General features: G+C 38.5%; 2 protein-coding genes across 7 annotated transcripts in view; one reads left to right on the top strand and one right to left on the bottom strand.

Moving 5' to 3' along the window:
* The window catches only part of CORIN (corin, serine peptidase), a 254,697-nt gene extending 251,684 nt beyond the window's left edge, over positions 1-3,013 (top strand). For all 4 annotated transcript variants that reach the window (XM_036853182.1, XM_036853179.1, XM_036853181.1 and 1 more), the window contains one exon: positions 2,801-3,013. In XM_036853182.1, coding sequence (XP_036709077.1) covers positions 2,801-2,983 — 183 coding nt within the window. In that variant the 3' untranslated portion in view covers positions 2,984-3,013. The remainder of the gene's footprint in view (positions 1-2,800) is intronic.
* Positions 3,014-4,920: 1,907 nt separating this feature from the next.
* ATP10D (ATPase phospholipid transporting 10D (putative)) overlaps positions 4,921-21,236 on the bottom strand; it is a 132,767-nt gene continuing 116,451 nt past the window's right edge. For all 3 annotated transcript variants that reach the window (XM_036853176.1, XM_036853175.1, XM_036853177.1), the window contains 5 exons: positions 19,804-20,004; positions 15,244-15,324; positions 13,923-14,027; positions 10,342-10,529; positions 4,921-7,230 (listed from right to left, as the gene is read on the bottom strand). In XM_036853176.1, the coding sequence (XP_036709071.1) occupies positions 6,900-7,230; positions 10,342-10,529; positions 13,923-14,027; positions 15,244-15,324; positions 19,804-20,004 (906 nt within the window). In that variant the 3' untranslated portion in view covers positions 4,921-6,899. The remainder of the gene's footprint in view (positions 7,231-10,341; positions 10,530-13,922; positions 14,028-15,243; positions 15,325-19,803; positions 20,005-21,236) is intronic.

Genomic DNA, 21,236 nt, shown 5'->3' on the forward strand with positions numbered 1-21,236 from the left:
CCAGAATTGCCAAAGCAATCCTGAGGAAAAAGAACAAAGCTTGGAGGCATAACCCTTCCAGACTTCAGACTATACTACAAAGTTACAGTAATCAAAATAGCTTGGTATTGGCACAAAGACAGACATATGGATCAATGGAACAGGATAGAGCGGCCAGAAATAAACCCAAACACTTATGATCAATTAATCTATGACAAAGGAGTCAAGAATACAATGCAGAAAAGACAATCTCTTCAAAAAGTGGTGTTGGGAAAGCTGGACAGCTACATGTAAATCATACCTTATAGAAAAATAAATTCAAAGTGGTTTAAAGAACTAAATGTAAGACATACCATAAAACTCGTAGAAGATTACATAGGCAAAACATTCTCTGCCATAAATCATAGCAAGATTTTCTTAGATCAGTCTCCCAAGGCAAAAGAAATAAAAGCAAAAATAAACAAATGGGACCTAATCAAACTTACAGCTTTTGCACATCAAAGGAAACCATCAACACAACAAAAAGACAACCTACAGAATGGGAGGAAATATTTGCAAATGATGTGACTGACAAGGGGTTAATATCCAAAATATACAAACAGCTCATACAATTCAATATTGAAAAAACAAACAACCCAATGGGCAGAAAACCTAAATAGATATTTCTCCAAAAACAACATACAGATGTCCAAAAGGCACATGAGAAGATGCTTAACACCGCTAATTATTAGGGAAATACAAATCAAAACCATATGATGTATCACCTCACACTGGTCAGACTGGCTATCATCAAAAAGTCTGCAAATAATAAATGCTGGAGAGGGTGTGGAGAAAAGGGAACCCTTCTACACTGTTGGTGGGAATTTAAATTGGTGTAGCCAGTATGGAAAACAGTACAGAGGTTCCTTAAGAAACTAAAAATAGAGTTACCATATGATCCAGCAATCCCTCTCCTGGGCATATATCTGGAAAAGATGAAAACTCTAATTCGAAAAGATATATGCACCCCATTGTTCATAGCAGCACTATTTACAATAACTAAGACATGGAAACAACCCAAGTGCCCACCAACACCTGACTGGCTTAAGAGGATGTGGTACAATGGACTATTACTCAGCCATAAAAAAGAATGAAATAATTCCATTTGCAGCAACATGGATGGACCTAGAGAATAGTATACTTAGTGAAGTCCAAGAAAGACAAATATTATATGATATCACTTACATGTGAAATCTAAAAAATAATACAAATGGATCTCCATATAAAATAGAAAGACTCACAGACATAGAAAACAAACTTATAGTTACCAAAGGGGAGAGGGAGGGGGGAAGGGATAAATTAGGAGTATGGCACTAACAAACTACTATACATAAAGTAGATAAGCAACAAGGATTTACTGTATAGTGCAAGGAACTGTATTCAATATCTTGTATTAACCTATAATGGAAAATAATCTGAAAATATGTAACTGAATCACTTTGCTGTACACCTGAAACTAACGCAATATTCTAAGTCAACTAAATTTCAATTAAAAAAAACAGATCACCACTTCTACAAAAGCATACAGCACAATCATAAAGTCAATTTTGTTTTAATAGCAGTTGTATTCAGTAGCATTTCTAAGAAACAAGATAACCTAGTAGTTATAAAGTTGGAGTCATGTGCCAGGCTGCCTGGGTTTAACTCCTAGCTCTGCTAATGAACAAGTTATAAAACTGTGCTTCAGTTTTATCATCTCCAAAATAGATATAACAGTTATACTTATTATATATTTAAATAATTATATAAGTAATAACATGTAAATAATAATAATTATTATTATTAACCTGTAGGGATTTCATGAGGATTAAATGAACTAATACAGGGAAAGTGTTTAGAAGAGCATCAATAAACATGATTTCTACTATTCCCCGACATTACAAAGTGGGAGGACCATAGATGTACTTACAAGTTTGAAATTCTTGCAGGGCAAGGAGTATTTGTAAATTTCTGCCATGAGTCCGCATACTTACTTATTTTTTGGGTATCAATCCTTCTCTTTGGAGGCCATGCAGAATACATCTCTCATTCTCATCTTTTCAGATGTAGCAAACATTAGCATTTTAAAAGCCATAGTGTTTTTCTGTTAATTACACGTGGACAAAAAAACTGAGTAAAACTTGCCTGCAACACCTAAACTTAAATATCAAGAATGAAAATCACTATGCATGTGAAATAAAATGTAGGTTATAAATAAATAATGTTTTACTGTAATTAATTCTTATGTGGTATTTTCTGTTTAAGCATGCTAATTTTTTTCTATTAAATACATTAAGCGGTCTTACTTAATGCATTCATTCACATAGCAAGAATCTTGAAAGTAATGAATTATTTTAGAGTATTTTTCTAGCACTTTTTTTTGGTGGGAAAACTATCCTTGAATGTTCCATTTTGGGTATGTTCTACATTTATAAAATGGATCAAACTTAAAGAATGAAATCAATTATGAGAGACTCAGTTCTGATATGCTAAATTAAAAATAAGTTTGATATATTTTCATTAAGTGCAGGAAATGACAAAAAGTCCTCTGACTTCATGGAAGAAAAGAATATAGTCCTTTCCCAAGTCATTTCTATTCTTTTAAAGATCAAGATTTAAAATGTTCTTTTCAAAGTTCTGTTTATGTAGTGGAAAGCTCTCAGGTTGACAATGAGAGCTTTGCTGAAATTTTTCAGGATATTGGTTAAAAACTGGGTTTGGCTTTATTTTACCCTCAGGATAGCCTGGACGCCGTGAGGTCTCTGACATACCAGTGACTAACATCCACTACTCTTCATTACAGGGTGACAGTGGTGGGCCTCTGGTTTGTGAGCGGCCTGGAGGACAGTGGACATTATTTGGCTTAACTTCATGGGGCTCTGTCTGCTTTTCCAAAGTCCTGGGACCTGGAGTTTATAGCAACGTGACATACTTTGTCAAATGGATTGAAAGACAAATATACATCCACACCTTTTTCCTAAACTAATTCCAAAGACGATCAGAGACTTCTACCAGCGACACTCAGAGCAAATAGCCTTCTCGACAGTGGAGGACTTCCTGCAGAGAGCTGTGTGAAAGCACTTTCACGGACGGTAATGCTCCGCAGTGCACTGCCAACGTTCATGTTTGTCTTGGTCTAATTTTATGCAGCTTTTTTTTTTTTTTCAATTCTATTTTTCTCTTACATCAAGTTGAATGAAAATCTTTTAAAAACCAAAGCAAAACAGAGTTTGTTCTTTTGCCAGGAAGGCCTAACCTTGACTGTAACATGAAATGATCAACCCTGGAAAGAGAAGAGTGAGGGGACTAGGGTAACAGGTTAGAGAAAGTTCCCTTTTGTCCAATCACAAAAAGGACATTGAGATCCAGGCTGACTAATCTTTGCCAGCTTTTGTTTCTCAAGCACAAGAGCATAATGGCAAATTACAGTATTAACATCGGAGACTTGCTTTTGATTTATTAAAAGCCAAGATAATTTACATGCTTAAGTTATTTACTATTACTCTTCTAAAGTCTGCATAATTCTGAGAACTTATGAAAGACAGAGCATCCATTTAGGTAGCTGAAATAACAAATCACATTGAGCACAAAGCTCTTTTGACATCAATATTAGCACTTGACATGCTTGGACTGCCCATTCTGAATTTAAATAAAGATAGTAATTTTATAGAAAAGTCTCCGTAGAACCTTCCTAGAGCTGGGGTTTGTTCACTGTGTATCACTTAGCCAATTGAGATTTCGACAACTAGGAAAATACCTGTGGGAAATATTTCATTCTGCCTATGTGACAATGAAGTTGAGATTAAACTTTGCTATACGAGGATTTGCTTTAGAGTAGAGAGATGCAATTTTTTTAAAAGAAAATTAAATTGCACCCCACCCCTAATTAAGTATTTTCCAGTTTTCTTGTGTTCGTCCATACCAATAAAGTCACAGAAATGTATCTGAAAGCACAGTAAAACTTTGCACGGAGAAAAACATTTTGTAATTTTCCTTGAAAGATGTTTAATTTCTGGTGTTGCCATTTCTTCCCATTGATAATTAAAACAAAAATTTAAAGATGCTTTTAAGCACTAGGCCACTTTACACACATCAATTTTGAAGTAATTAGTGGTTACAGTATTTTTTCCCCACAAAAAAGCTTCAAAACACAAATCTTCACATGCACCTACTTAAATTAGTCAGGCTTCCATTTTGCAACATCCAAATAAATGCCTTTTGAACAAGTAGGATTCCCTCCACCAGCAACCTGGGCTGCCTCAGCATTCCCCAGAGACTACCTGCAATTTTATACGTGTCTTTTTTGTACTCTTTTCTATATGTGTGCGTAGGTGACATTTGAAAAGTTGTCTTGACACTTTCCACATTATTCATCTCTTGTTCTGTAGTTTTTATAAACCTATTGAGAATGTAAAATCCGGCAACTGAATTGTGGTCACAACTGTATGAAAGTTTAAGAACATATGTCAGTTTTGTTATACTTATAGGTACATAATGTAACAACATATGCTCAACTTATGTTCAGTGAAATATACATATTGTACTTATTTTAAGTAACCCTTAATACAAATAAAATGGTATAATCTTTTCTTTTTATGGATATAAAACATGGAGCAAGCACCAGAAAACGGTGCCTCCCACTATTATAGTTGGCACCCAGTTTCCCACGAATCAAAATTTTCTTGTCTTATATCTCACTCCCCCAGGAACATGCTCTTTTATTTTAGATGGAAGATGGCTCTTTGATTAGTCTGAAATGAGAGGTTGCTAGCAGTCTCCAATAACCCATTGAAGGTCCAAGGAAAACTTCAGCCCTGATAAGAAGGCAAGGATCTTTCATGTCTAGAGCACATTTTGGGAATCTGATCCAATTCTTTTATAAATCTTTTTGGGTAAAATTGTATCACACATGTATACCTTTAATTTTTTTTTTTTTTTTTTGGCTACTAGGAGCAGATTTGGGCTCCCCCAAATTTGGTGAAATACACTGAATACCGAAATGCAACAGACCACATCAGCTTGGGTAACTTTGTGTAAAAGAGTTATTGTAGATAAGACCCTTTAAAGGCTTCATACAGATCCCAAATCTCTTTTGCCTGAGGGCCAGAAGTGTTTCAGAATCCAGAATTTTAAAAAATTTAAAAAGCATAATATTACAACGTTTAGCACCCAGTAATAAAATCTACTAATATTTTCGTAGCAAAATATATGAATAATTACGTTAAATAAATAAATAGCCTTACATCTGTTTAAGACATTGAATTTGTGCCTAATTTATGAAAACTTTTTCAGTTTTCAGAGTTCTTGAGATTGTGGAATTGTGGATAAGAGATTGTAGACCCATAACATGAAGACTCAAGACTTTCCTCTAACTCATGTGTACAGATACTTTACATCCTGGAGACTGACCTTTTCTCTTAGTCTTTTGGACTCACTCTTTTTATCCTTAGATTCTAATCTTTTATTTGCAAGTGAATATATCTCTAAATTTTTATTTATCGGAAGATGATGATCTCAAGGAATGAATGCCAGCTGCTATGAGGATCACTGACTTTTCTGTGTAAGAAAAGGTCAAAACAATATTCTGGTAAAAGGTGTGCTTTGGGATTTTCCTTCTAAGCTCTGGTACCAATTACTGTTGGATTTGGTGAGTATCTATAGGAGCAATGACAGCTTTTTGTATATGTTATTTATTAAACAGTTTATTTTAAAAAAAATCATAAGAAAGAAGAAAGCTACCTCCATTAGCCATATGGGATTTTGAATATTCTAGAAACCAGTCTATATAAAAGACCATTTGCAATAACATCAGAAGGCTACAAAAAATGTCAGACCAGGACAGTAGGTAGCAGGTAGAAGATTAAGCCCTGAGCATAATACTTGAATAGTCATTAAGAAGAGCTTCATATAGACATGGAACATTAGCATGGAAATTTCATGAAGGAAATTCTGGGTGGCCGACAATTTTCAGATGGACAGATATAGACTTTTAAAAGAACTCAACAAGAATATATAATCTTAAAATAATACCTGGCAGTTTTGGTAGAAACTAGTTTCTTTGTTCCAACTAAAACCAGCATACATGATTTGCAACAGCAATTAACTTTATATAGACATTCTTGTCCTAAAATGTATTAAAAAACAAATCTAAGAACCTCATGGAATCCTCCTGAGAACCACCTGTATTCGTGTCAGTTTCATAATATCTCATTTTTAGAGGTTGCAACAGCAGAAAAGTTGTAGGGTATTGTAAAGACTATAAACCCTCAAATGATCTCCTGAAGACTGTTCTGAAATTGATTGTCTCATTTTGATTAGGCTACTGTCAGTTTTAGAATATGGGAAATTGACAAAGGGCCCCTAGACTCAGCTGATTTTGTATTCCTTACCTATGGCCTCTGTTTCCCAATTGAAAACATCTGCACAGAGGTATACCTCATAAAAAGTCTTCTGTTGACAGGAAGCAGAGAGAAGAACACATCTCCGTGGAACCCTGGCATCCCTGCTGCCCGTTACCAGTGAAGCCTTCCACCTCAGGAGAACACTGAAATGAGCAGACAGTAAAATAAATATATGTCTCAAATGAATTCCCTTGAAAATATCTGCATTTCTAGAACAATTAAAATGCTTTTACAAAATCCAAAAAGTTTCCTAAAAGCATTTGATTCTGAATTAAATATTTCACTTCTCTAAACTCTGTTCAGGTCAAACTCTAACCTCCTTTACAAATGTCTACAAACATATAGTAAAGGTCATCACATTGGCTTTTCCAAGCCCAGTAAAATGTTCTTGTCCCTTAAGGAAAAATCCAAGTCATGCTGGTTTGGTAGAGGAGCATCTTCAAAGGCCCTCTTCCAAACTTGAAGGACTACTTGCAACTCCAAGGAGGATATTCTGCTTTTTTAATCCTTTGAGGGTCCAGCCATCCCTGAGGCCTTATTTTCAGAGTAGTCTGAGTCTAAAGCAGTTTCACATACAGATAAATTTCCTTGCTCAACAGCACAAGAAGTTGCCGACATCACTGCAAAGACAGCAGAAGGGTCAGAAATGGGTATTCTCTCTGACTTAACAGCTGAGTGGTCAGAATACTTAGATGTCAACTGATCCATCTTTCCAGCCTCTTTCCACTTCTTGAGAGCTTCAGTCCTCTCCTCTGCAGGCAGTCTGTCAAAGTGTTTTGCCCTCAGAATTGGAGATGGGAACAGGGATCCCTGAAGAACTCTGTATATAAACCTAGGTTACAAAAAGCATCATAAGATTACATTCACCTCAAATGCATTATGGGACACAAAAAATACTCACCAATTAAAAAAAGTAGAAGGGTCTGATGACCCTTCTTGAGGTAAAGGGGGAGAATAAGTGAATTATAAAATGGAAATAATAACAATATTAAATTAATATTTGTAAAGCACTGAGAAAATAGTTCCTGATTGTCAAATAAATAAAAAATAAAACCTGTAAAAGTAGAGATACCAATAGTGCTACAGCCTTAATGTTAAGTTAAATGAGATAATACATATAAAGCAGGCCAAGCATTGGCACACAGTAAGTGAGTATTTTTTTAAATGCTAGCTATTAGTTTCCTATGGCTATTGCAGCAAATTACCACAAACTTGTCCCTTTCAGTCCAAGCTGATAGTATTTATGCTGCTATAGCATTCACAAAAACCTTGTGAGTCTCCAATGTATGTCATGGGTATTTACACCATTAGATAAGAGGGTCCTCCACAGATCTTTCCTGTATATCTCATCTCCTTCCTTGGTGACTGCTGAGATGGTTGAGAGGATCTATGAGTCACACACCTGATCTCTTCAGCACTAGCAAAGGCTGTCAGCCACACTCTGGCCTTCTCTCCAGAGCATACGCCCAACAGCCAATCTCCTAATTTTAGCAAATTTGAAATCTGGATAGGCTGAGAATTTCTAATCTAAATCTAGTTCCTTTGGGCTTAATAGTACTTCCCTCAGTCTCTTTTCTCTCACATTTTTCTATAAGCGGCAAGAAGAAACCAGACCAAACCTTCAAAAATTTGCTTAGAAAACTCCTCAGCTAAACATCCAAGTTCATCACTTACAAATTCTGCTTTCCACGTAACAGTAGAACACAATTCAGCTAAGTTTTTTGCCACTATATTGCAAAGATCCCCTTTCCTCCAATTTCCAATAACATGCTTCTCCTTTCCTTCTGAGACCTCACCAGCAGTGCCTTTAATGTTCATATTTCTAGCAACATTCTATTTATGACCATTTACGTGTTTTCCAAGATGATACGGCTCTCTCTGCCCATGCTTCCTCCTTGCTTCTGAATTTTCACCAGCAGGCACTGTAACGCCCATACTTCTATTGACAGTCTGTTTAAGGGAGTCTAGTATGTTTCTATTATGTGCCTCAAAATTCTTCCAGGCTCTGCCCATTATCTAATTTCAAAGTCTATTTCACATTCTTAGGTATTTGTTACAGCGGCACCCACCTTTCTGATACCAAAGTCTGTATTAGTTTCCTATAGCTGCTGTAACAAATTACCATAAATGTGCTGGCTTAGAATAACAAAACCTTATTCTCTCACAGTCCTGAAGGCCAAGAATTCTGAAATCAGTTTCACTGAAACAAAATCAAGGTGTTGGAAAGGCCATGCTCCCTCTGGAGGCTCTAGGGGAGAACTCATTCCTTGCCCCTTCTGGCTTCTGGTGGCTGCAGGTATTCCTTGGCTTGTGACCAAGAGATCTCTGCTACCATGGTCAAAGTGCTTTCTCCTTTTCTGTCAGTGTCAAATCTCGCCCTGCTTCTCTCTGATAAAGACACTTGTGAGGGCATTTAGGGCCCAGCCAGATAATCTCCCCATCTCAAGATCCTTAATCACATCTGCAAATTCCTTTTTTCGCTAAATAAAACATTCACCAGGTTCCAGGGATTAGGACACGGATATATTTGAGGGGGTCAGTTTTTTCAGCTCACCACGACAATATTAGATAAAATTGTACCATTAATGCTCTTGAAGAAAAATTTCAGGCTATAACTTAAATGTAATTGTTTCTTCATAAATTCTAAAAGTTCATCTTGTCAGTTTTTAATCTGAAAGCTGGTAATAACAGTGAACACTACAGAATCATCTCAGTTTACCAGTGATATTAAGTATACAACTGTAACCACCACAGAATGACTCAGGTGGGTTTTTCTTATGCATTTCTAGAACGGATGTCTTTCAGCAACGAAGGGTTTGTGCCCATTGTGCCTTATGATTGTGTTACAGACTGGGGTTGGCAAACTTTTGTCCAATGGACCAGACAGTAATATCTCAGGCTTTATGAGCCAAATGGTCTCTGTTGGAACTGTTCAATTCTGCTGTTGTAGTGCAAAAGCAGTCATAGACAATACTTAAATTAGTGAGTATGTCTATGTCCCAATAAAACTTTACAAAAGCAGGCAGTGGGTCAGATTTGGCCTGTGAGCCAATTTGTCAACCCTGTTAGAGAATAATATTGAATCACCATTTGACGCTCATATCATGTTTAAAAAGGTAGAACAGCTATTTCCTATAGTGTTTTCAGCTAAACAGATAGATTTTATAAAACTATAAAGGGGAAGAGCTCTGAAGAGTTCAAGAAATCTATAGATTAGAAACCCACGCATACTTCTTAGCCATTTCCATCCCATACGATATGAGAAATCAAATTAAACTAAAATGGGAAAGTAACTGAAGTCAGAGAAGGGAGATAAGTTTTCAGTGTTTATAGATCGCAGCAGAGATACGTGTCCCTCAGTACCCATTCTTCTTTTTAGAAGCCCCCAGATTTTAGCCACTCAGAGTCTACATACCCAGGTTCTAGTTAATGGGATATAAGCAATGATGTGTACCACATCTGGGTCATGACAATACAAAAAAAGAATAAAAAAGAAGAAAGATGGAAAGCTGCATGCCTTCCATCTTCTCTTTCTCCCTCCTGCAGGCGGAGATGCAGGGATGCAGGGACCCAGGACCTGGATGTGCTGGTGGTGAGTCATCTTTAGTCACGCAGATGAGGGCAACGCCCTTGGGAGATGGCAGAAGAAAAAGAGGAAAGGAAAGGATCTAGGTCCTCAAATACCTTTGTGAAGCAAAGCTGCCCTATCCCTGTGGACTATCAACCAGACTAGAATTTTCCTTGAGAGAGAGAAAAATTTTTTCATTTGCTTAAGCCACTTCTGTTCCCTGGCAATAGAGTTAAAACCAATATTTTAACTAGTACACAGACTGACTTTTCCACTACTAAACAGGATGGTCTACTGTCTATTCTTAGCAGTCGCTTGACGAATTCTAAGCCTATGACTTCACTTACTCTCTTGATGATAAAATAAACACCGTACCTGGGCAGAAGAGCAACACAGGTTGTGAGAACACAAACTAAGTAGAACACTGGATCCAGCATGTGCTCCTGCATAATCCAATAGGGGTTGGATGGTGGGTTGCAAGTTACACACATGGCTCCAAAAACCAAGGCAAAGAAAAAATAAAACAAGATGCTCCCAACGATGACCAGCATGTGGATCCAAGTCTGCAAGATAATAAAAGCAGGGGAGATGAACACGCTCTGATAATTTGCAGCCTGGCAAATCTGCTCTGTTGAAGAGACAGCACATTCCAAGCAGTGGGTGAATGGTGTAACAACCCTTAGCGAACAAAACACAAAATATTGAAGCGACAAGGCAAGAGCACCTTTTGTGAACAGCTCATATCAGTGTTTAAGTTCTATAAAACTATGTCAAACACCAAAAAGTAACTCTGGTGCCTAGTTTACTTTGTACTGTCCATGCACCATGAGGTGTTAGGATTTTCTCCTTATTTTTCCATATAGTCACTTACTGGTCTATTTCTTCTTTAAGATAATAGCTTAATCCAGTGAACCTCAAACTATCCATTTAAGTAGGTGGTAGACATTACTGTTGCTCACCAATATTCTCATTCTCTTCCTCTAATAAGCATTTGGGAGGATTGCATTTCCCCACCCCCTTGAAATTAAGCATGGCCACATGTCTTGCTTTGACCGATGAAACGTGAATGGAAGGGATGTGCAAAACTTTCTGGTTAGAAGCATGGAAGAGCTGGTGTGCAATTTTCCATACTGTCTCCTTCCCTTCCACGTTTGACCAAGAAGTTCTTCTTGGGGATAATTCCAGGTGGTACAGCTACGAGACACAGCTTGGGTCACTGAGCCACTCCTCAGAGGATAATTTCTCTAGAGCTGTCTGGAACCTTAGTAACTTTACATGAGCAAGAAATAAATCTCTGTGTATCACACTATAACCTATCCACCTTCATATCTACATAGAGCTTGCATTTTTTTAAAAATATTTTTCTGTAAACTGGCTAATTAAGTAAATTTATTTAGAAAGAAAAGCAGATCACTACCTTACATGTAATATCAGCATTACCTGTCATAACAGTGATGAGTCTGGGGTCTGATCTGTCTTTGTTACAAAGGGAAATTAGCAAGAGTTATTGTGATAAAAAGTAACAGCCCCAAACAGAATTCTTCTCTGACATAATCTTAAGTATGAGAGAATCACCTTCATGTTATGCAGTAGTCAGTGTTATTTAGTGCAGTGTACAGTCCCACCTAAAATCATTGTGTATACCATGGTGGTATATATTACTCTTTTGGGGGAAGACTGCATTCATTAATCATTTTTACTTTCTAGGGCTATAATTCTCAAACAAGACCCAATATTCTCCGTTTTCCTCTTAACCTTGCAAAGTATTTCTCCAGGGTAGATAGCTTCACAAGAGTCACAAAGACTGCTCATATTTTATAAAGATACACAAAATGCTCAGAAATGTTGGCCCAATTTTTTTTTTTTTCTCAAATGTTCTTCCTTCCCACTGAGCCCTGAATTTTTTTTCCTTTAAGAAGCGCTTTTGGCAAGTGAGATGTGACTTGATGGAGTTGACTCGTTTAAATAAATGGATGCAGTTAAAGTCAAGGGACGCTGGGTAAAAACTGACAGGGAGGTGGGAGAGGTGGCAAAGGGATGGTGAGCAAAAGTGTGAAGGAAACCAATTCACATTCTCAGAATGACTGCCTCTTACTGACAACAGACCTTCAGAGGCCATGAGCTTTAGCCTCCCCTGGTGTGAGAAACAATTCTTTACTGATGCATCCTTTACAGACTAGTCACTGTTCTCGGCACCTAGCTTTCACTCCCCTTCTCTTAGTGAAGACACCCAGCATTACGCACAGTCTTGGTAAAATATTCCTCCTCTCGCCAAAGCCTATGGCTGGAGCTAAGGAAACAGAATTCTATGACCAGGGACGGAACCTGGAGCACAATGAACGAGGCAAGAGCAGAGAGAAAATGACTGGGGCCAATTCAGACCAGAGTACCAGCCTGCTAAGCCTGTCCATTAGTTTCTGTTCCCTGGATCTCTGGAGCCACTCTGGATCCTCAGGATGTTTTTCTGTTTGTTTGTTTGTTTTACCGATATTTTGAATAACTTTTCCATTTGCTCAGGTTAGTCAAAATAGATTGCCGTTGCTCATAACCACTGAACCCAAACTGACACTTGACGTGTTAGAGCCTTTGGAACACTAATCAACGTCAGAACTTAAGACACTTCCTTAGGCAGTAGCAAAAGTACCTACATAATTGTTTAAAAATGAAATTCAACAGATATTCAAACAACCCCAAATATTTTAGTTCTAGAATTCTCTTTACTCTTCCCATCTAGTATTTGCAGACATTAACCATTTACAACACTTTAGGCTTGTAAGTTCTGGTTATAGCAGGTTATAAGCAAAGCAGGTGATGTCAAAAATATTCAGCCCTACTTAAGAAATTATAAATAATCTCAATATATAACTTCGTATAACATTTAAAACTATAACCTCATTCAGCTATTTCCTGTTTGCAGTGCATCACCACCAACATGTTACATATACCCCAAACACTGGTTAGTCATTTAATCACTCATGTATTCATTCAAATATTTTTTGAGCACAAACTGTGTGCCAGTCTTGTCCTAGATACTGGTATACAGTGATGAACAAAATAAACATGGACCCTGTCCTCAAAGAGATTATAGTCTAGTGTAGAAGAAAAACACGAATAGTATAATCACATAATTAAATGAAGAATTATAAGTTATTATTAGGACTATGAATAAAAACAAGAGGATGGCGTGAAAAAATGGATGGTGAGGGAAGGGCTCTGGGGAGAAGCAGCACTTTTGCTGAAACCTAAAATAACATTTGAGCTGGGTAAAGTACAGGGATCTGAAAGTTGACTAGGAATGCTCCTATCAGAAGATATGGTCAATGCTAAGGCAGTTTACTTGTCAGACATGGGTGGGATGTTCTTCACTTGCAGAAAAAGGTTTAAAGTAAAGCTCTCTTTATCTGAATCCTTCATATTAGCTTTGCTGCAGAGATACCCTGCAATCATTTTGATGAAAAGACTTAACTTTATCATTAAGCTGGCAACTAAGTTCAAAAAGACCTAGTTGTAAATGAAATGAATGGTAAAAATTCTGGAGGGAGGAAAGGATAAATTTTTTTTTTTTTTTGTATTATGAGAAAAGCATCAAATCATCACTTACGAAAGTCAGTATACCAGGATTATGGCATTACACCTGTTTTCCTTTTAGTTGAAAGGCAACAGCTTGGTCTCGAAGGATGCTGTCCGTAGAAGCATAATTGTTTCTCCAGCCTGACTCACCTCCACTAACCATCCACACCGTGGATACCACCAAGGGGCCCAGGCAGGTGTTCTCCATTCGCCCTGGCTGCACATCAACCTCAGCATAACGGCACTCAACGATCCACAAGAGTGGTCGTGGATCACCCTTCTTCCTTGGAGTCATTACTCTTCTTATGACCACTTGTCTTCTAGGCATGAAGACAATTCCCCCAATGACAGTTTCAGGCTACTTCAGAGGCAGGAAAACTACTCACCAAACTCTTGCTTTCAATTACCAGATGGAGGAGAATGATGAACAGAGCAGCCGTGTTCAGGGGGTTTCCAAATGTAAAGATGTCAATGTCTGAGCCCTGGTAGGTCTACAAAGAGAGAATAAAAGTTGGTGATCTTGGAGAGTTGTGCACCCTCAGTGGCACAGTATCATCGGTTTCATCACTCTATTCCACGACCCAAGTGAGGACTGAGTCCCTTTCTTCAGTGTTCCTGATAACTGATCATTTAGGATAAACTTGAACATTTTTAGAAAAAGAGACTGACTCTCTCCCAGACAGGCCATCTAAATTTTGAACTTTTTGGTTGGAATTCCTCTTTATTCTGAATCATAATTCATTTTCCTTGATCCTTTTACTTATACTTCCAACTCTTTGAGGTATAGAGAAAGATCAAATATGTTCCACTTAACAGAGCTGAAAATCTTTGAAGCAGGTACTATGGCTAACCTGAGTTTATACCTCAGTTAAGTAAATATCCACCCCTCTCATACGCATATGTCCTCAAACTCCTTAAAGGATTCCTCAAATGACACAATTTTCTGATCTTTTACAATTCTAGTCATTCTCTTCTAAATACACTTCAGATTGCCTTATCTATATACCTCTTGAAATGCATTATACCTAGAATATTCTAGCTGGGTAAATTCAAGTAATTTTATTTGAATAAAGAATGAAAATTGTTAACTTAGAGACTATTACCTTTTCCTTTTTTATTACTGAACTTTTGTTAACCATCCATGATCATATTAGTGTTTTCTTCCAGGGAGGGGTGTGTGTGAATGGGCAACTACATCATGCTACTTTGTGCTTGGTGTTGGCCTAAATTCATTTACACATTCTCTGCTTAGTCATATTTCTTCCATTCTTTACCTGAATAACAATTTTTTTTTTTTTTTTTTTTTTAGTTTTGGGGAGCCTGCTTAAATTTAATACTCTGAATGTCATCCTGGTAGAATTAGCCCAGCACTCACTAATAACAGCCTTCATATTCTGACTTTGCCTCTCTGATTCTGACTCATTTAATTATAAGCCAGGCTTTTAACTTTAAAGTCATTGATGAAAACGATCAAGCAGTACAGGGCTAAAAAAGAGACCCAAGAGGACTTAGCTAAGCACTTCTCTCCAAATTTAACCCATTATCTAACATATTTGGGAGGAGTGTTATAATTTAGTCAGTAAATAATCAACTTGATTATATGAGCAAACTACCCTAACATACCCATTCTATATGCTGATACTGGTGACAGAGTACAAAGAAGTACCATTGATTAACAACAAATCCTTTGAGTGAACAAGGACTTACATAGTAAGGCACAAAGAAGCAGACCAGGCTTTGATAAAAGGCATCCAGCAAGGTGATCCAGAAGGTGAGTGGTAAGTATGCCTGAAAATGAAACAGATATTGGGGAGGGAGTAAGATTAGTAACAGTCAAGCAAGATCAAGGAACAACACAAGCCAGTACTTGTTTTTGCTTCTCTGAGAGAAAACTCTATTCCTTCATTCTCTCACTCACAAAACAGGTGGGATTTGTAAGTAGTAGTGGAAGAATGAGGGGTGATAATTGAATGAGATGAGTTCACAGGGGGAAAAAAACCCTGAAGGAACTCTTCTTCAACTCGTATTGCTTTTATCATTGGATCAATCTTAAATCTACCTCAAATAAAGATAATACTAATTTTCCATTTCCCATTGATCAGAAAACACTGTTTCAAAAACTTCTCCAATCCATCCACCTTTATTTCCATTACTCCCCTCATTCCAGTTCACCATCAACTCTCTATGAATGATGGGAGAGCCATCTAACTGGCCTCTTTGCTTCCTCTCTTAGCCCTAATCCAACCTTCCCACAGCAGCCAGATAGTTTTAAAAAATGTAAATCAGGTCATGCCATCTCCCTAATTAATCAAACTGACCCCCCTCCTATTCCTCCAATGACTTCCACTGCATTTCCCATACAATCTAAGTTCCTTCCCATGGTCTAGGAGGTCCTGCATGGTCTGCCCATGGAAGCCCCTGCTCTCCAGGGCCACCCACCTGTTCTTACTGTCATTCACCATCCTCCCAACACACAGACTTCACCCTATTTCTCAAATATGCCAATCCCTTCTTTCCTCAGGGCTTTACCTGCACTGTCATCTCTGCCAGAAATTCTTCCTGGACCCCCCACACAACCAGTTCCTCACTATTCATATCCCAGCTCAAATATTACTTCCTCATAGAGTCACAGACCCCAGACCAGTCTAAAAGTCATGCCCACTTAATCATTTACTAGCATGGCATCCTTAGAAGTCTCTCATCACCATCGGAAATAATCTTAACAATAATCATTGTTTACCTAATGATTTATGTTTCTCTCAACAGAATACAAGCTTCATAAAGTGGGACCTGGGCTCTCTTATTCAAGTGATTAAAACAGTGCCTGGTACATAGCAGGTACTCAAATATTTGTTGGATTAATATTCTTATATAACTTTTCATGTGCTAAACTGCTTCCCACCAAAAGCTTGTAGAAACAGAGAAATATCAAGTAGAGATACCAGTCAAGTGATTGAAAACAGGTTTCCAAACAAAAGATAATTCTGATCAAATAGTAATGAGTGTGCAAAAGGATTCTGAGGTTCCATTCAGACCCAGCAGGAAGGATGGAGTGCTACAGTGTACTAGTGATGTCTGCCATGAACAAAAATGACAACACATGTATCATATCCCTGAGCTAGTCTTCCCTTTTCTTAACGTGTTTATAGTCTTATTTCCTTTCAAATGCAAAAAGAAACTGAAATTTTCTTGAAAATGTGTAATTGTCTCCTAAAGCTTTATAAATATACATCTCCATATAAATTCTTCTGTCCTTCAAGAGATTACACTTAGAAGTTCTACATCTTTTTTCTTTTCTTATCTCTTTGTCCTCTGTAAAATCAAAGCGATGAAGATTCATCATTTCCAGTCTACTTTCCCCTGTAGCTTCTTTTACAATTTTGTCATGGGAAATGATGGAATCTTCTACCTGCCTTTCTTCATCCAAGTGTCCATAAATTCTAAGCAGAAGCATAATCAAATGGTGGAAGAAAATGTGGCAGCGTCAAAGGGGCAACCAAAATGTCACTGGACAAGAGAGAACAATTTCAGGATAAGTTAAAATATAGCTTCATGCTTCTGGGGGAACAGGGCTTGCTCAAAAAACCTAGAGCCAAAAGGTTAACAAGCACACTTCCTCCACAGTAATGTGAGCAAGGGGAATTAGGGGTAGAGAAGGGTCGTAGATAAATGAAGGGCTGAAGGGAGTAACTCATGGGATCTCCTGGAAACTGAGAGGGAAAATCTGGACATGAAGTCAAAGCCAGGAAAGAAGGCCGTGTGGGTGATGAGAGATGGGTAATAGACGATTGCTTCTTGGAAGGGACGCTTCTGGCTGCAGCCTTCCAGGCTCATCCCCTTTCAAGGAGAGAGATGCTATAACCCTGGAGAGTATATTTCATGACACCAAAGACAGGAAATGGCCCAAGCATAAAATAGAATTTGTTTGGAGGCCAAGTTCAAAGGAAGGGCAACTCTTCCGGAAGGTAAAGTCAATGAAATTAATTACCTTTTATCAATAGCCACATGCTGGGACTCTGCCTGCTTTACCATGTATTATAAAACTAGCCAGCTCAATAGAACAATGTGTGCAAGGCTTGATAGCAGTGTTCAACAACAGGAAACAATGACCTCAACTCTTCCAAGGGTAAAGACCAATTACAATGTTCAGGCTGAACAAATGGGCTTTTAAAACACCAAGCTATAAAAACATTAAATGTCTGCTTTTACCCCTCTTTCCCCAATGGACTTGGAATTTAACTTAGACCTAGGGTACAGGACAATCTTCATTAATATCAACCACATATTCCTGCACCCTGGTCTTGAACTTCAAGTAGGATTGGACTTTTATAGGAAAACCTCATGTGGTTTTTTGATCTGAATGGGTTGGATGATATTAAAGGACTGTAAGGATTTCTTCCTCCCTGGAAGTTGACTTCTCCATGTTGCCTGCTCCATGAGCCTAAGGACATTAAATTACCCTCCAGTCTCAAAAGGCAGTTCAGAATAAAATTGGATTGATGAAAATAAATGCATCATATTAAATTCAGGATTTCCTCAAATTTTTGGTTAAGTCTGGAGTTGGGGGTGGGGTAAAAATAACAACATTGAGAGCGTAATCTTACTCAATCCTCACACCGTCTCCATAAAGTAAAGAAACCGGAGTACAGGCAAGTTAAATAACTTACCAAGGTCACATACCACTGAACCCGAATTTAAACTCAGGCTAAACATCACCCATCGTTTCTAACATGTGCTGCTTTGGGTCAGCATCTTCAGAACAGTGAGGCCAGTAAAGTCTGACCCGTGGATTTCTCATGATGGGTCTCATTTTCGTCTCTCCAGTCCTTTTACAGGAAACCCTCCTTCCCAATCCTGTCCATAGGGTTCAGCTTTGTCCTCAGGAATGATCTATGGCCCAGGCCTAGTCAATGAGAAAATGATCTTTCCAGCCACAATGATAAGCACAGGGAAAGGCAGGGGACTCAAGCTGGGCCAAGGAGTTGTAACCAGCACATTGACAGTTGCTTTAAGAATAATGCTGTTTGGCCATTACTCCTGGATTTTGCAGCTATGAGAGCCAATATATTTCCCTTTTTCATTAAGCCAATTGGAGCTGGTTTTCTGTCACTTGCAACTGAAAGAGTCCTGACTAACAGTCCTTTTCTCAAGGCTAGACTATCTGACCAGATTGACCCCTCAGCTTTGTCCGCTTATACGTGCCTACAGGTTGCTGGTCCACCTCAGTCTCTGTGATCCTGACAATGTCCTTAGGAGAGCACTTTGGATTTCTGGCCATTAAACAGCGAAGGGGTGGAGGGGCACCCAAGGACCAAAGATAGCATCAGTGTTCTTTCTGCAGCACAGCAGGGGATCGGGAACCGGAGTTTACCTGTACCACCCGTGAGCTTGGTGACACGGGCAGATTACTTAAAGTACCTCCCTGTGCCTGACTTTCCTCATCTAGTGTGAATAACGATAGCATCTACCCTGCAGGATCATTTTGAGAAGTAGATTTATGTATGTTAAGGACTTATAACAGTGCCTGGCATGTAAGAGGCATTACATAAATGTTCATAAGACCATCTCAATGCTGGTTATTAATTTTGTAAAAGACAAATTAGAAAAAAAAAGTTTTGAGACAGCTAGCCCAATTAATCGGCAACTACAATACTATAGATAAGAGGAAATGAGACATAAGGGACATATCAGAGGTGGATGGACAGGACTGAGAGATCAGTTAAGGGGAGGTGGGACATGGATTTAGGGAGAGGGAGTCGTTAAGTTCACACCACTATTTTGCGTGACAGCAGAACCTGAAGAATGTAATTTTGGCTTTAGAACCAGACTAAAAAGCGTTCCCATCCTAGCTCTGCCATTTTTTAGCTGTGAGGTTTTTGGAAAAATTATTCAGCCCCCCTGAAGTTCAGATTCTTTCTCTTAGAATGGGAACAATACCAAGTTCTCTCTCAAAGTGCTTTGTGAAGATAAATGGGACTGGGGATATTTAGTAGTGTGCACAAAAGGCAGCACCGTGGGGTTTAGTAAATATTAGATATTATTAGTTGTAAGGTCTGAGGACTGGATTTCTGCTTATAAATACCTAAGATCTTTCACAGTTTTGTTTGTGTTCATCTCAGAAGCGACTGACTTAATAGCTGCTGTGTTAGTAGAGATCTTTGGAAACAAACAGATGATTCAAATAGTTTTCAATACCCAACAACGTTGGAGCTGAGCGGCTTTGACAGCAGCTACGTATCGGTCTGTGCGTTTTTGCCATACACCCACCTCTGACTTCTGGCCGTTCCTGTAAAGCTCAGGCAGTCGCATGAGGGTCTCTGCAGACACATCTTTCTCCAGAACACCGTAAATGACGGGAGGGGCGGATGTGAAAAGGAGGTTGAAGAAGATCAAGACCCAGTAGTCAGTCATGGATGTTCCTGAAAACCCACAAAAGAACTGGTACCAGAAAAGGAGGTTCACATAGGCCTAGGGACACAAAGAGGAACATTCGCGTCTTAGAGTCAGCAATGCGTGCTAGGACCACACATGCCACTGTCCTGAGTCATGTGATCTCCGCCCCTCCTTTCCTCACTTACAGAATGGAAGACCACAACTTACCTTGCAGGTTTTTTTGGTAAATGTTTAACTAAGTTAAAACACACACACACACACACACACACACACACAGACCATTTACTATGTGGTGCTGGCACTGTTCTAAGAGCTTTACAAAGAATACATTTAATTTTCGTAACAACTTGGGAATTACCGTTGTTCCCATTTTACAGATGAGGAAAGTAAGGCACGGAGAGGCTAAGGAACTTGCCCAAAGTTACCTGGCTAACACGTGGCAGAGTCAGTATTCAAATGCAGATGTTCCAGCTCCAGATGAAGAGAATCTAGCCCTATGCCTGGTATGTAGCAGGCATACAACAAGTGTTCATTCTCTTGCTTTCTGGGTTCACAATTATTTTTTCCTGGTGAAATGGGATGGTGTCAGTTGAGTGGCCAACCATCCCAGTTTGCTTGGGACTGAGGAATTTCCCAGGACATGGTACTCTTACTATAAAAACTAGGACAGTCCCAGGAAAACCAAGACAGGTGGTCATGCTACAGTCCAGGCACATACATAGTTTCTTATTTTATCTCACACAGAGTAAGTCCATGATAGCAAAAGCTCTGTGCCCTGAAGGAAGGCAGGCCACAGGAAAGGTCACTGGGCTTAAAATTAGGGGGTCTTGTTTCAAGTCCTAGGGAAACTTCCTATTGACTGTATGACTTTAGGTCATTTTAATAACCTCTATGAATTTTGGTTTCTATGTCCGGAAAATGAGAATTATACTACGTCAGGTCTTAGTATCAAGATCCAGTTAGCAACTGCTCATGACCTGTAAAATGCCTTTTTATCGATTTTAATTAATTGATTAAGATATTATTGTTGGCACCATAGATACACTGAAACACCTCAGGATGGGGGCCACAATCCTTAGAATAGAGTTTCTTAGTCTAGGGTCCATGGATACGCATTATGCCTCACTCCTGAAAATGTACTAGTTTTAGGTACATGCGGTTTGGGGCACTATTCTGGGGAATGAATCCATAGTCCTCGTCACTCTCTCAAAAATTGCCCAAGATGCAAGAACCGCAGTCTCAGAAAGCTAAGCTATTCGAATGGCTTCTGATACTGGCCCTGTTCTCCATAGTTTACAAACCATTTG

This window comes from Balaenoptera musculus, chromosome 5 (genome assembly GCF_009873245.2).
Source record: "Balaenoptera musculus isolate JJ_BM4_2016_0621 chromosome 5, mBalMus1.pri.v3, whole genome shotgun sequence".
NCBI lineage: Eukaryota > Metazoa > Chordata > Mammalia > Artiodactyla > Balaenopteridae > Balaenoptera > Balaenoptera musculus.